At 43.2% G+C, this 16,178-nt stretch overlaps 2 protein-coding genes across 5 annotated transcripts in view; both read left to right on the top strand.

Annotated features, from left to right (window-relative positions):
- Window positions 1-471: 471 nt before the first annotated feature.
- LOC125888266 (E3 ubiquitin-protein ligase rnf152-B) lies at window positions 472-4,127 on the top strand. Its single transcript, XM_049575522.1, has one exon. It carries the CDS (start codon window positions 1,276-1,278, stop codon window positions 2,044-2,046), a length of 771 nt encoding a protein of 256 aa, XP_049431479.1. The 5' UTR covers window positions 472-1,275; the 3' UTR covers window positions 2,047-4,127.
- A 4,712-nt stretch (window positions 4,128-8,839) lies between these two features.
- The window catches only part of pax3b (paired box 3b), a 33,145-nt gene continuing 25,806 nt past the window's right edge, over window positions 8,840-16,178 (top strand). For 2 of the 4 annotated variants that reach the window (XM_049575499.1, XM_049575498.1), the window contains exons 1-4: window positions 8,840-9,339; window positions 9,915-10,150; window positions 10,358-10,487; window positions 10,919-11,062. In XM_049575499.1, the coding sequence (XP_049431456.1) occupies window positions 9,255-9,339; window positions 9,915-10,150; window positions 10,358-10,487; window positions 10,919-11,062 (595 nt within the window). In that variant the 5' untranslated portion in view covers window positions 8,840-9,254. The remainder of the gene's footprint in view (window positions 9,340-9,914; window positions 10,151-10,357; window positions 10,488-10,918; window positions 11,063-16,178) is intronic. The other 2 variants (XM_049575502.1, XM_049575501.1) reach the window with 1 other exon arrangement.

Below are 16,178 nucleotides of genomic sequence, written 5' to 3' on the forward strand. Positions count from 1 at the left end.
AGCCGTACTGCTGGGTGCAAACAAGGGTTTTGGGCCCCTGTGCCTGTTCAGTTATCCATCCATGAGTCAAGAAAGGACTACTGTGCTCTGATAGTTTCTTCTCAGGGATGTTATCAGCTTCATGAAAAAAGACTAAACAGAACTTTCCCTGAGAGTTTGTAGCTGTTGGCTCCAAAACCAAAATCTTGTGAGCACCAGTTCACAGGACCAGCTCACCATATGATCACATTAAGATTTAACCGCAGGGTTTCAGATCATTTGACCTCCATCAATGGCCTATTTGTGCACTTAGAAGAATAATGGCAGCACATTGAAAGCTGATATTCACACTCTGGAGGAGCCTCACTGTGCTTATTGAAGCTGATTTAGTGACTTTCAGATGGTTAGAAAAGGCTTTTAGACCAGTGAAAGTTGCATTTGATGTGTTGTTGTGCACAGATATCTGCTCCTACAACATGTACACCTACATAATGGAGTATCTGTGATTTTCCACAGCACCATGCTGAGATGCCTGGAGCCTCCAAATAAGTCTGACATGATCTATTGTCTAAATGCGGAACAGAGTCACTTCCCTTTACCAAATTAACCTCCCCTCTTCTTAGATGGGTTGGATAATACAGTTAGCCGCCATTGTTCCGTCCAATCCCTCCTTGTAATGTAAGACAGCGCAGGCCCGTGCGTGATTGGATCATTGTGTGAGTTTACATGCTCTTTGTTACAGGAAACAGTGGCTTGACGCCCTCAGATGACCAAATTAGCGCATCCTGGCAAGCGCTACGTAATTGCGACCGCGCGTGGCTGTCATAGCTGCCCGGTGCACACACCCAGAGCGCATTGACAACCACACACACACACACTCACTCTCTCTTTAATGGATTTAACGGGACTCTGAGGCGACACATCCCTCCCTCCCCTCCCTCTCTGTTTCTCTCTGCCTTTGTGGGATGCTCGGACTCTCTGGATGGATGAGCCCTCACATCGGAGTCACCACCATTACATCATCTGTTCCCACACAGCCGAGGACGCATTGAGAGCTTTTTACTATTAACCCGGGATCCCGATCGTTTAGACTGAGCGGCAGCAGCAGCATCAGCAGCAGCAGCAGCCCCGCTCTCCATCGAGGACGCTGTGGGGGTAATAACAACACATCAGCAATGTCTGCGGGGATGATGGCGTTTCAATGAGCGGGGAGGAGAGGAGGGGGAGAGGAGGAGAGACGTGCACCGTCATCAGCATCTGTCCGCCAGCTCCCTTTGTGTTCACCGGAGAATGTGAATGGCGAAAGATGACATGGCAGAGGTAGATTTGGCATCAAACGGAGCGGAACCCCCCGGCGAGGCCTCCTCGGCGTTTCCCTACGAGGAGTACGAATGCAAAATCTGCTATAATTATTTCGACCTTGACCGCCGGGCTCCTAAGATCCTAGAGTGCCTGCACACGTTTTGCGAGGAGTGCCTGAACACGCTTCATCTCCGGGAGGAGCGGCCATGGCGCATCAGCTGCCCCGTCTGTCGCCACCGGACTCCAGTGCCGGATTATCGGATACAAAACCTGCCCAACAACACCAAGGTGACGGAGGATTTTCCGCTCTACATCGACTCGGACCCGCTGCCTCAGGACGCTTTGCCGCCGTACCCTCCCCCGCTGCATCCAGCCCTCGTCGCCCTCCGTCGGGAGGAGGCGTCGGGGACGTCCAGCGTCAGCCAGGCGACCCCGTCCACCACCGTGTCCACTGCCACGACCCTCTCCCAGGACTCGGTGCGCTACGACAGCTGTCAGAGCTGCAAGAGAGTGGCGCTGACCACCGGCTGCGTCTGTGTCATCTTCTCCTTTCTGTCCATGCTGGTGTTGCTCTTCATGGGCCTGATCTTTGTGCACAGTCACAGCATTCCTCCCTCGCCGGCGGGACCCATTTGCTTGTCGGTAGCCAGCATCCTGGCCATGTTCTCGGTGGTCGTCACATGGCTCATCTGCTGGCTCAAATACAGACCGGACCATGAGACAGGCCGCTCATCCGCCACCAGTAACTCCCGGAGAAACGCCTGATGGCTCTGACTGACTCTTGATGGAGAGGTTGTACTGTGGCTGTGTGATTCTGTACATAATACTGGCAACTGATTCTCCTGCTCCCTTTACTTTTTCTAGGAATAAATCTCGTCCAAAATGGCCTTTTATCAGTATAGCAAACACCCAAAGGCCTTCATGTTGTTTGGAGCAATAGGCCGACATGATCCTTGATAATCTTTTCCTGAAGTTGTGCAGTTGTACTGACAGTAGGCCCGGCTGACCGGGCGTCCAGATGAGTGAACTTGTCCCCAAGACTCAGAGCTCTGGTGCTGGTCTCAGCTGTGGTTGGTTTGAAGAATGTGAAGTGCTTATTTCCAGGGTTTGACACCCTCCCCACCCTGTCCTGCTAAATTATATGCATATCCCACTCTGCCACTCACTGTATGATAACTGTCCATGACATGACGATCCACTCTTATATCTCAACAAAGCACTATTGAACTGTACAGATATCTGGCCATGTGCACTCCCAGGTGAGGGGTTTTGGTTTTACGGAAGAAGTTGTATCCACAATCCAAACTGTAAATAGTCCACAGAGAGGTGGTGAGTGCTACTAGATAGGTGTGATCAGCCTTTCTCGAAGACCTTCCTAACCCTTGTGCTTTAACTTCTCCTCCAGGACGGCACTGTTTCCCTAATCACCACGAAAACTGCACCTCTTCCTGTTTTTTTTGGTGTGTTTTTGAAGGGATTTTAAGAGATAACTTGTGATTTTGAACCTGTGTTTGGCGACATTTGTGCATGTTAAGCTCCTGAAAGGTCAAGGCTTGTTGTTTTTATTTTATTTTGTTACTTTCTAACAGAAGGGACATTGTGTCTCCTGACTCGTGTGCCTCACCTTGTTGCTGAATGAAGTAAAACTTCACCGTAATCCTCATCACAATCATGCATGGGGGGGCTCCTGCTGCACACAGCATCCAGCGTCCAGCATCCAGCTGAGGTGTTGGCAGGGATTTCCTCTTTCTCTCTCACACACACACAAAAACAGGGTTTCCCAACATGGAGCTGCCTCAGAAAGTGGCACCTTTTTATACCTATGAATCATGTCTTTGCATCTGGCTTTGAAGAAACGTTGTAGTAGATACCTGAGGTACAATCCATCTTCAGACTCCTTTTCTTTCTTCAAAGCCACATGTGCACAGTATCTGTCTCCTGGCGTGGTGAAGAGCTTATAAGAGGATACATTTGGTGTCACTCTGGTTCCTCTGAGCTCGTCAGGAGTCATAATTACCTCTGGAAACTTAAAGAGCCCCATGAGCTGCGTGGCTGAGATTAGAAAGAGGCGTTTAAGAACGATAAAAACACTGATTGTGTTATTTCTGCACTAACACAATGCAAATACTTATGTACTAAAACTTAATAAAACTGGGTTTGTGTTTGTATCAGAACAGAAACACTGACCTAACGTCTGAGTGACACCAGCTTCAGACGACATGGTGTAATCAAAACTTGTTACGAACATTACTGTGAAACATAAATCCTGTGTATATAATCGTTGCTACAATCTATACACTTATTTATTTATTATTCCTCAATATGGCAAAAAAGTGATACCTTATATGTGGTGCAGTGGACAACCCTCATATTGACAGATGCATCATGGTCTGTGGAGCATGTGAGTCGCTCCCTGACCTCTCTATCAGCATTTAGTACAGAATTTGGAGACGATTCGGACACCAAAGTGGTTCGACCTTAGCACTTGTTGCCCTCGCACACTCATGGTATCCCTACCTCACTGCATGGGATAAAAAGGCAAAAAACAACCCAACATAATTCTGCACCCTCCATCTGACTCCCATGCTTGCTTCAATCATCCCGCTCGACCTTCTCCCAACTCTTAGACAATGCACTTTCACCCTCTTATTTGACACAAGTAACGGGGTGCACCTTTGTTCAGTGTAAGCATATTGTATTTATTTCAGAGGACCTAGAAAATGTCGTTGGTTTTTAATGAGAATCCGTGGTTGTTGTCAAAGTACCAAACGTATTTGCACAGAGAAATGTTCTTTATGTGCTGTTTTACATACATAAACACATTTCAGTAATAAAGGAAACATGAATACCCACTGCTTTTTAGTCTTTGAATCGGGGCAGCTGACAGAGCAGCCTGTTGCCAGGGCTGTATTTATGGTGCTCGGTGTTACATAATGAACGGTTACAAACACAAGTTGATCACATGTTTGCACAAGTAAAACACATTGTGTTTAAATAGGAATCACATGTCAAATATAAACCATTGTGTAGCTGCTGGTGTGTCAGTGTAGCAGGCTCCAGGACGCATCAAATGCGCCCCCTACTGGTAGACACAGAGTGCTGCACGCTTTAAAAATGAAACCCTCTTTGCATTTCTCATGTAGGTCCAGTTGTGCAAACTGCTGGTGGCTAAATCTTGATTAAAAGTAAATACATTTTTCAGTATGTTAATATCACTGGCTTAGATTCTTCACATGTTTACCTCTTCATACAAGGCTCCCCTTTTACTGCACATAAGTAAAACCATTCAGCAACAACATCTCCCCCCTCATACACAAACACAAGAGATAAAACCCAATGTTGACCAGTCACCATCTAATTACAGGTTACTATTCACCTCACACATACTTTACATCAACCCAAAGCTCCATGCTTCATAAATTAAATCTGTCACACAGCCTGTGTAGCTCCCTCCTCTCCTCCATATGCGCAGCTCCATGTAAACAAGTCTGTGTTAGCTGATTGTTGGGATCAGCAGCAGCAGCGCGACACTGCAGCCTATTGTATCTGAGCCTGGCTGTATTTCCAATCAGCTACAGTTACACTCATTATACTGGAAAATAGTTTGAGGCATGTTTACAAATGAGCCATGACAACAAACAAAATGAGACATGTTTTTGTGAGGATGCTGGGCCATGTACAAGGAGCTATTTCTGACCCCCCCACCCACCCACACACACACACACACACACACACACACACACACACACACATTTCCAAACACTGTTCTCGCGCTAGCTGCGGGGCGTGACGTCGTCGGACAACAGCGAGGATTCAACAATACATCGCAAAACAAGATATAGCCTGTGGGCTGCTGACTCGTGTGTAGCCTCTGTTTTGTATTGCATGTCATAGCTCGACTGTGACATTTTCTACTTTAAAACATTTCAACTTTTGTTCACACAACAAAACTGCATTTAAAGTGCACAAAAGACAGTAAATCTTAGTTCTGAGTTAATAATAAATACATTTTAGTATTTAAAAAAGTATAAACGATATTAATCTGTAAGGATATAAACAGTGGAGGAGTGTTACTGTAGCCTTAGGTACTTGTACTTTATTTGAGCACTTCCAGTTTATGCGACTTTACAGGGTACTTACTGCACTTCAGAGGCAAATATCCTAGTTTTTACTCCACTATATTTATTTGACTGCTGTAGTTAGTACTTTTTCTATTAAAATTTTACACATAAAACATATAATCAATTCAGAAACTATGCATTGTTACAGATTAAACAGTAAAGCAGGATATAAAGTTGTTAAAATGTGTGTATATATATATATATATATATATATATATATACATATGTATGTATGTATGTGTGTATGTATGTGTGTGTGTGTGTGTGTGTGTGTGTGATAATAATAATATATGAATGTGATAATATTGATAAAATAACTATTTGAATTGGGCTATTTTACATTAATTCATTTTATTCTTTTTTTTAAATGACTTTACGTTTGACATTTAAGCTACATTTCGCTGTCCATGTTCTTATTTACACTTTTCCTTTAGACTATTTCGATGCAGGATTGTAATGGAGGGTTTTAAAGCATAATAATAATAATCATGAAAAAATATTTATCTATTTAATTTATTGTAGTATTGTTACCTTTACCTAAGTAAAATATTTTGATACTTCTTCCACGCCTGGTGATATCAACTTATGTTAGACAGGCTAATAAATAATATCAGATTTCACCACATACTTATTTCAAGATGTTAAGCACAATGACGTCACTGGTGTATTAGATAATATCAAAAATATCAAAACAATAGCCTAATTTTTAGCTCACTCTTAATTCTTATTTTTATTAACTTCCTGTGAATCGTAATAAAAATAATTACGTAATTAATTTCGCCCTCTTTTATCCCCCTTTATCTCTGTAGGAAATATTACCGTAATATGCTGCAATGGAATCTAATTGATTTGACAAATGTGTGTGTTTGTGAGTGCGCTCCGCTCAGAGCATGCGATGCAACTAATTTATTTCTCATCAAGCGAGATTTCTGACTTTGAATTTCATCCCCCGGTAACGGATTGGACACGGAGATTGAGTGTCGCTTTTAAAGAAAGGGCCGAGGTATGCATCATGCCTCTCTCTGTTTTCCATTTGCCCCTCTGTTTTTTTCTCCTTCTTGGCAGTAATATCCAGTTTCAATAAGATCACTGACACTCCCAAATCGTCACGTTCGTCCTCGTAAAGACTGATGGTTTCTCTCCTTTGGAAACAAATCAGATAGAAAACAAATTTTAGTTTCATCACACAGCCTGATAATTCATCTTTTATTCTGTTACTCAAACTGCTGACCCACATAAAGGTGCGCGTGGTAACAGAGGCCTATTCATGTATCTGCCCATAAAGCTTCCACTCACCTGATTATCACCTGCAGTATAATAATTTAGCCAATAACTGAAGCTCATCTGGTTTATGACACATGTCACATCAGTCAGAAACAACCCCACATTTCCCCTCTCCTTGAAGCCATGTTATGACAACCTGCAGGACTCATTCATGTCGATAACTCCTCTGCCTCAACTTACTGACACCCTCCTTAGCAGGTGAAAGACCCCCTGTGTGCCCTGCTTATTTTAAACCCAGCGTCCACCCATTGTTCACGCGCGTCTCTGACAGCAAAGTCAACATTTGAAGTGCGTTTTCTTTTCTTACTCAAAAGCAACTAAAAGAGGCGAATGTTAATTGAAACCTACTTAGCCTGTGGGATGTCTCTGCCCTGCGTGAATTAAGGTGAATGACATGGGCCCTCCCGTGGGGGCCCCGTTATTGCTCCGTATAGGTGAGTGGGGTGAGACATGAAAGGGCTGATCAGGTGCTGGGGGCGCTTTGCACGAGTCACACAAAGGGTGCAGGGCTTCACTTGCAGGCGTTTAAACATATTTCCAACTGCACGGAATATCTTCCCATGTGGGCCTGGATGGTAAAAACATGTACCGATTGCCTATAGATGGTTAAACCCCACCTGTTCGACGTGCGCAATGTTCGACCAGCTGCGTCTCTAAGTGTCCGAAATCAAAAATTAGAAATTACTCTTTAAATTTGAATGAATCCAAAAACCTTCTTTTCGTGCACAGGATCAAAGTTGGTGCTGAAACACTGAGGACGGACTCGCCTTTCTTCAGATGACACAGTGAAGTAAAACGCGCTTTTGTCTGATCCCAGAGCTCAGGAGCGGAACCTTTGCTCCAGTGATTGATTAGGAACTAAAGGAGAGAGGGTCCATGGCTTTAAAAGAAACAACTCCTCACTTCTCTTTTCTTTTTTTTCTAGTTGGGGAGGTGACACTATCGATTATTAGACATTTGGGGATGCAAATACACCCACTTCTCCATAGTGGCACAGAGCTAGACTGGCTTTACGGCCGCCCTGGCGTCGTATCCTGCTGTGGCGCGCGTCCCCCTTCAGACTGTTCTCGGCTGGCTGGTGCTCAGTCTGAAAAACCACAATAAATTCCTTGAGGTGCACACACTTTAGCACCATTTGTGTCATATGTGAGGCCATGGGGTGGAAACAAATTAGGGGTCGTGTGCGATGGCATGCATTAAACGGGTTTCACGTGATTTTACGCACAGATTGGTGACACGATAAGCAGCAGAGGAATCTAAGGGACTTTATTTTTCACCGAATATGCGTAAAACCAAAGTCACACGTTTGGGTTTTTGCTCATTAGGCTGCTGTGTTGCTGAATAAGACCAGAATCAAGGGTTGGTCTTGGTTTTATAAAAACATTTTGGAGCTGAAGTGGAGAAAAAAAATCAGAAGAAACCGCAGCTGAAAAGAAAGTTATGTCAGGAACACTGGGCTGTGGGCATGTGTGCAATGACCTGTGTGTGAAATAAAGTGACAAATTATGAAAAATTAATATTTAATAGAAAAAACATGACTGAAAGTTTTGGTGCAAAATCATGTGTGACTTATAGAGAGATGCCAGTTGTCAGTGAAGCAAAATATAATGCAACAAAATAACCCTAATAGTTATATTATGTTATTTTAAATGTGCAGTTTTTTGAGACTCTTATGTGTGTTGATTTTCTCATATTACTCTGAGGCTGTGCTGTGCATGGCTGACAGTGTTTGCTAATATTTTCTCCACCTCATTTACATCTATAAAGAAGCAATAAGTCACAAGCAAACGTTATAGAAATGTATTTATTGTCTGTTGTATTGGGTTGCGTCACACTGTTGTGTTTCTGTTAGTGCATGCCAAAAAGACTGTTTATATGTTTTAATTTCATCCTGTATTATCTGTTATTAATCTGACTTAATAGTCTTTTTTATTTTATGTAATTTACTGGTAAAATCTCACATCAGGACCAACGTGTTCGTCTCTGCAAAACACTCCATGCATTAGTTTTTGTGAATCGACGCCCCTGTCCCGTCCGAAAGGCTCTGTGACAGCCTCTCTGATAGGACCAAAGTTTCCAGCCTCAGCCAATCCTCGCGCTTCGCTGCGTACCGTGTGTCCCCTCTCCGCCAATCCCAGCCGGGAGCGCTGACGGGGAGAGAGAAGAGCTCCGCTACTTTTGACTGTCTCCTCTCACTTTGAACCGGTGTCAACAAACAACAACAACAACAATATTTGCGTCCCAGCTTCACCACGTTGGCAACTGCATCCCCAAGAGGCTCCAGTACTGGCGAATAAACCCGAGGAGGCTGAGAAAGTGACTCGTATTTACATCCAAGAATCAGGTTTTCTTCTCTTTTTGTCGTCACGTTTGACTCCTCAGAGGCTTGGGGCTCCCGGGACACTGGTGCTTGGCTGCAGCCCGGGTGAGGCTAACCCTAGCCGAGGCTAACCTTCCAGGGAACTTCCTCACCAAGCGAAAAAAGCGATTTCAGCGACGACCTCGGAGTTGGAGCAGCAGCCTCCCCCGGCAGGAGGAGGTATCTGGAGTCACTGGGGTGTTGGAGGTATGACTGCGTTGGCGGGGTCAATACCCAGGATGATGCGACCCACGCTGGCTCAGAACTACCCCCGCAGTGGCTTCCCACTGGAAGGTAAAGCATCACACTGCCAAAGGAAGGGTACAGCCCTGGATGTTGACGGATCATGTGTGGGTTCAGTGCTAGTTAGTCAAAAGTTGCTTTTACGGACTCAGTCTTGTGCCAAACCTCGGCTTGGAAACACAAACTCTGCTCAGTTACAACATCTTAAAGTTCTACAGAATCAAATCTTATTCAGCTGGGAGCTAAACTGACGCATTCCATATTTTTATTGCTACATTAGTGCCATATTTTACGTTTTATTTCTGTTAATATCTTATTTTAGAAACTTTTTAGCAAACCTATCCGCAGGCTGCATTAAATGACATGATAGTTTTTATTTTTACAAATAATGTGCATGTTTGCAGACATTTGTAATTCATATGTTCATGCGTAAAAGTGCATTTTTCACGTGCACTGTCAGCTGATTTTGTAACTATTAAATAAAAGTGCTGCCTCATTCTGTAATATCCTGTTGCTGGTGTGTTCAGGTGCTTTTGGGCTCAGCTAAACCCTGACTTCTCCTCGTGGTTTTGCGCAGCCTGGATCACTTTAATAACACATCCCTGTCATGTTCTGATCACATGTAGTGTCCACCCCGTTGGGTCAAGGCCGTGTGAACCAGCTCGGAGGAGTTTTCATAAATGGCAGACCTTTGCCCAACCACATCCGCCATAAAATCGTGGAGATGGCCCACCACGGCATCAGGCCGTGTGTCATCTCACGACAGCTGCGGGTCTCCCACGGCTGCGTGTCCAAAATCCTGTGCCGGTACCAGGAGACGGGCTCCATCAGACCCGGGGCCATCGGTGGCAGCAAACCCAAGGTATGGACCACAGAGAGCAGCTCAGAAACTCCTGTAACTGTAAAATATATAAATCATTTTGACATAAATCCACACATTGAATGCTTATTCAAAATAATAATAACGTCTTGTTTTTTTTAAGTTAAAGCTTATAAAGGCGATGTATGCATTGTGCCCCAAGGGCCACAACAAAGTGAATAAACACTGCGACTTTTCTGACCTTTGAAGCAGGGAACAACGCCGGATGTAGAGAAGAGAATAGAAGAATACAAGCGGGAAAACCCGGGTATGTTTAGCTGGGAGATTCGGGATAAATTACTGAAGGATGGGATATGTGACCGCAACAACGTGCCTTCAGGTAAAAAGGCCAGACATTAATTAATCTACAAATTATTATTATTATTATTATTTTATTTTTATTTTTTTCACTGTCATTATTTTCCCTCACATTTATTTATTTTTATTTTATAATATTTTATATTTTATTTTATCTTATATACATTTTAGCTTCAACTGGAACCGGTTTTATTATATAGCCTACTCTAAAATTAATTTAAAAAAAATATTAAATTATTAAGATTAATTTAAAAAAAAAAACTTTTCCCAGTTGAACAAATCTGCACTTTCTTTTTAATTTATTTTAATTTCAAGAGATTTTTGACAACTTTTAAAGGCCAAATTAATGTCCTATATTTTGTCTAATTCTAACATAGTGCCAAGTAAAATTTATACCATTTTTAAAACGCATTACTTATTTTTTATTTCCATCCTTTGGCCAAACTTTTGCAGTGAGCTCCATCAGTCGCACCATGCGGAGTAAGTTCGGGGGCAAAGGCGACGAAGAGGAGGATGAGGAGGAGATCGAGAGGAAAGAGATGGAAGAGAGCGACCGGAGGGCCAAACACAGCATCGAAGGCATCTTAGGAGACAGATGTGAGTGAACTGCTTGTCGTGGCTGATGTAGAAGGAGAGAGAAGTTCTCTGTTCACTTTAGCTGGAGTTATCTTTGTCATATCAGTGCGCGCGCACACATTAGGAGTCATGTTTGATCAGATATCGCCTCAGTGAGTCCATATGGGAGGATTTTTATTATTTATAATTTATATTTATATACTTGCTAAACTGTTTGCTTAAGCTGTATTTGGTTAGTATCAGATCTTAGCAGAGTGTTTATCTGCGTATATTATTTAATTAGGATAAAATCCAGTGAATTAAATTCCAATTTTGCAGCTCAGGAAATCTGTGATATTCAACCTGTTGATTGCTCCTGCGCAAAGAGTGTAAAGGAGAGTGGTTTTATTTGGTGTTATAACTCGCCTCTCTGGAGTTTGAGCATGCTGTAAAGTTGTTGCATGGGGGTGGAGAGTGTGTGTCGTCCTTTGTTAGGAATTCTTTATCGCCCATATCTCTGCGGCTAATGCTTTTCCCATGAGGCCATACCGTAAATCAAACAGCAGGTGATGGCTCTGTGCGGGAAAGGAGAGTGTGCAGTGTGTGTGTAGCCTCTGTGTGTGTGTGTGTGTGTGTGTTTGTGTGTGTGTGTGTGTGCGCAGCTGGGTTTATAAGCAGTGTGGATGCATCTGTGTTACAGTAACTCTGCATATTAGGGTGCACATATTTTAAGGGTGTTTTATTCTTGTAGACAAATTACAAAAACAAGCAATCCACATGCAGTATAAATTAATTCGGTAAATGTAAGTGTGACACCTTCATGAATTATGAAAACAGTTTACATTTCTCTTGGCCTGCTGTGTGTTTATAGTTTGGCTATTATTTTATGCAACAAATCAATTTTTATTAGTGTTTCACACGCCAGCGTCCACTGTAAAAAGTTACCATTGCGCACGCCATTCAGTCTAACAAAACTTATATATTTTTTAATTAAAGAAGTGCAAATAATGTATTTTTTTTCAGTGCAATTTAAGCTGTTTAGTCACTTCATAGTGGATTTAAACAAGGTCGAATAAATCTAAGTTCTTAACAGTGATTTGTTGCGTGAGAAAAAAAAGTGGACTTGTCTCATCTCATCAGAAAGTTTATTCCTAATTAAGAAAAAATGCCCTTCCTGCTCACAAAGACCTCTTTAACGATGGACTATTTACAGTGTAAGCCGAAGCCAAGCTTTTTGGTGAAATTAAAGTAATAGGAAGTGCAGCAAGCCAAGGAATAAAGCATATTTTCTTCATTTCCGTCATTATAGTTCCACAGACAGTGGCCTAATTGGAGATTTGAGAGCGGTTTGGGGCTCAGTGCTCTTCAGCTCCACTATTTATCCTCTTCTCAGTGCCATTACTTTACTTTTTTTGCCTTGGGAGTCGAAATTCGTCACGTTTAATTTGGTTTCTTTGTAGAAATGATGATGTGCTTGTCATCCTCACTGGATGGAGTCGGTTTAAATGTTTTCCTTGCGCTCTGGAAAAGTTAATTACACTTTTCAGTGGGCTGGGCGCGTGGCAGCGAAATTGAAATGGGGCATAATTCCGGAGAAAAACAGTGCAGGTGATGAAAGTGGTGATAATTCAGCCTCAGACTGACTTTAGAGCTCCTGGTATTGTTGGAAAAGTTTGGAAATGTTGACTAAATATTTCATCTTTAAACACTTGGTCACTTAATAATGTGCCACCAAGCACCAGAGATTAGATGCACATAAAATACGTTGTTTCCTGTAACTATTTTCCCAATTTTAAAACCAATTTACGCAGTGACATGTCAACATGCAGCCCTCCATTTCCCCGCGCGCACCCTCTCCATCCCCGCATCAGTATAAAACAGGGGAGGAGAGATAAAGGACTCGAGTCTGAGGAGACAAAATGTCCCCCAGATGAGTTGATCAAACATTTGTTCAACGGTTTCCAGCTCCTCACAAAGACACGCCTCGCGCGCACAACGGGACGCTCAAGGATGAACTTGGGAGACAAAGGCGCGAGAGTCTATTTGGGGCTCACGCTTGGGCTGCGCGCGGACAAAAGGCCAGCTTGGAAACAGCTTTGGCCGCGGCTAAAGAAGAAGGAGAAGAAGAAGGAGGAGAAGGAGAAGAAGGAGAAGGCAACCTGTTTATAATTCAGTCAGAGAGAAAAAGCTCCTCCACAGAAAAGCCCCGACAAAACACACTATGAGGCCGCAATGAAGGATGAATTATTCAGGGAGCGCTCCGGCACGGTTTAGCCAGAGAAAATGGCCGTTTTCACCTACAAAATGTTTCCTTTCGGGGTCGCCTAAAGAAGCCCGCTGCCATTCAGAATGACAATTGAGGCCTCTGAAATCCTCTCACGTATTGCTCAAGGATGCGTGCGCGCCCCCCCAAAAAACCTGCGTAGTTACAGACGTGTGCGCGGACAAATACGCACTGAACACTTGATTTAAATTGCGCTATTTTCAAAGTAACAAAATGTGTGCTGACAAAGGCGCGCACACATTTGACAGGAAGGGAAAATAGAAAATTGACAAGCCAGTACACAAGCTGTAATTCTGTTTTTCTGACGTCAGCAAACTTTGAATAACTTTCTTGTTGCATTTAAAAGTCAAAGCTTTAAAACGTCAGCAGCTTTTGATGCAGCCTAATTGCTGTTTGTCATAATATTCAGACTGTAACTGACCAGCTCAACAAAGTGGCCTTCTCCGCCTCTGGAGGATGGAGCTAATAATACCGAGCCGTCTCCAGCCTGTAACTCATGATCCATTATTGATTCTTTGATGAGTCCCGGCCTTGCCCCCTCGAACATTAATAATGTCCTCTAAATGATGTCGATATTGTGCTATGTCACATTTAATGACGGAGGGAGTGTATTAAAGAGTGGTTTCGGTGAATGGGGACCAATGTTCTCCCCGGAGAGCCCCGGTCTGGCCCGGAGCGCAGCTTCACAATAGGGGCCCCGGCCACCCGTCCTGCGCTGCGCACAGCTCCGAAAACTTCACCCCCAACACTCCACCTCCTCCTCCTCCTCCTCCTTCTCCTTCTCCACCACTTGCTCCCCAAATCTCTTCAAGCAGATTAAATCGACTCTTTTATTTCATCCCACTTTCATCTGGAGCGCAACACCGCCCCTCTCCCTCTGTTTCCTACTCCTTTCTCTGTGTGTCTCTCTCTCAGCCTGCGGCGCACAGCTCGTCTCGTATCTGGGCTCCATCCTCCGGAGCGCACAAAGGAGAGTCAGTCCACTTCTGTAAAGTTTCTAATTAAGTTCTTTATTAAGCTTTCGCGGTTTGATTGCAAACACATTTGGTTGCTTCTTCCAAAATGCCGCATGGAAATGGATTTCAGCGACTAAATCTGATTAATTCTTACTGAAATACTTTTAATTTGTTAATTTCAACGCCAACTTTTTCTGTTTGTTTGTGAAGCTTTCTGCCTCAGAACAACACATATTTGTTGTACATTGTCAATGCAAATATCTTGAGTTGACACCTTTTATTAGAAAATGAAATGACACCAAACTATCTTAATATAACAGCAGTGCATTTTATATCTTATAATAATGTATAAAAAATGATGTATACTAGATTTTGAGGGGGACATTATGACAACAATAAGAATATGTGCATTTGTCCTCTGCAATAAAAACATGAAAGTAGTTGAGGACTTTTTTGACAAAATTAAATACATCTCAGCCACAAACTGGTGCATGAAAATTCAACAGAATGCAGAAAATTAAGTGTCTGACACTCAAAGTTTTCTAGTGGAGGACCCCCAGCTTCATATGTGTCCCCCAAAATACTGAAATGAAGCCAAAGTCCTTGTATAAAAATGATTATTACAATATGCAAACCCAAACTTGTAGCCCTGTTTTTCAATTACCCGTTGACTACTTTTCTGACTTTGTTAAATGTTGGCAATGAGTATTAAGTTTCACTTTTATATTGTCAGAAATGAGCTATTTTAAAAAGACACATACACACCTAGTTGCTTAATCAATTCAGCATTGAAGGGTAAAAATTAAAATTCAATCTTGTGACACACAGATAAAAGTCAAATCACATTTTCTCTACATTCCCGTGCAATAAGCAAAGTTAAAAAACAAAGACATTCATGCTCAAAACTCTCCTCCTCCTCCTCTCCATGTTCTGTAAAATATTTATATATCTGGCAGTGACGCTGGCCCTCAGGCCTGTTGCTGGGCTGCACCAAACTCCCAGCATCATAGTAATTAACCCTGGAGACAAAGTTAATGATTAAAACAGTCACGGTGTCCCCGCCTCCTCCTCCTCCCTCCTCCTGCTGCACATTTTCACAGTGTATCTTTTAGAGTCCGTACTTAGTTAGGTGAAATTAGCCAGATAATACAGAGGAGCCTTGTTGAGGGCCGATACATTTCCATTTACGCTGGCCGTGTGTGCACGCACACACACACATACACACACAACGCTGTGCATACACACACACATACACACACATTCCACTCTGCAATGCAAACAGTCAAAGGGATAACTTTATTTGGTGAAAGGGGATCCTGGAAAGGGCTAATTGAATAAGCCCGGGATCTTTGAAAAACCTCTACCATGGTGAGCGCAGTCATCATGTCATAATTAGGTTTATTGAGGCGCATTCCTTCAATCTGCCTCCATTCCCCCGGGCTCATTGTATCCAGGGCCCAGGCCAATGGCCGGGGGACAAAAGGGAACCGTGAGCAGACAATACATGAAAGAGCCATAAAGATTTAGCTGGCTTTGTCACAGAAACGGAGTGGGACTTTGTTTGTGTAAATAATGCGAGTGAATGAAGAACTTGGGTTCCTCTGCCACTCGAGGTGAAGGATGGCGTGCTGCAAATGTAATATGTGGGCACACACTGGACCGGTGCCAGGGCAGAGGAGAGGGAAGAGAGGGCAGAGGGAAGAGGAGTGATAGGACGGAGCGAGGGAGCAGAGGCCAGACGGTGCAGTGTGTTGAGTGTGTGATGATGGCGCTTTGCAGAGACTTTTGCGTTAACTTATGCACATCAGCTGGTATCTGAAGAACTTTAAGCACTCAGACTGCAAAGAGTTCACTGATAAAGCTTTTCCAAAATGAGAATATGTGGAAGTAACTTTTTATATTCCAGTTGCCCACAATG

The sequence above is a fragment of the Epinephelus fuscoguttatus genome, linkage group LG5 (assembly GCF_011397635.1).
Source record: "Epinephelus fuscoguttatus linkage group LG5, E.fuscoguttatus.final_Chr_v1".
NCBI classification, from domain to species: Eukaryota; Metazoa; Chordata; class Actinopteri; order Perciformes; family Serranidae; genus Epinephelus; species Epinephelus fuscoguttatus.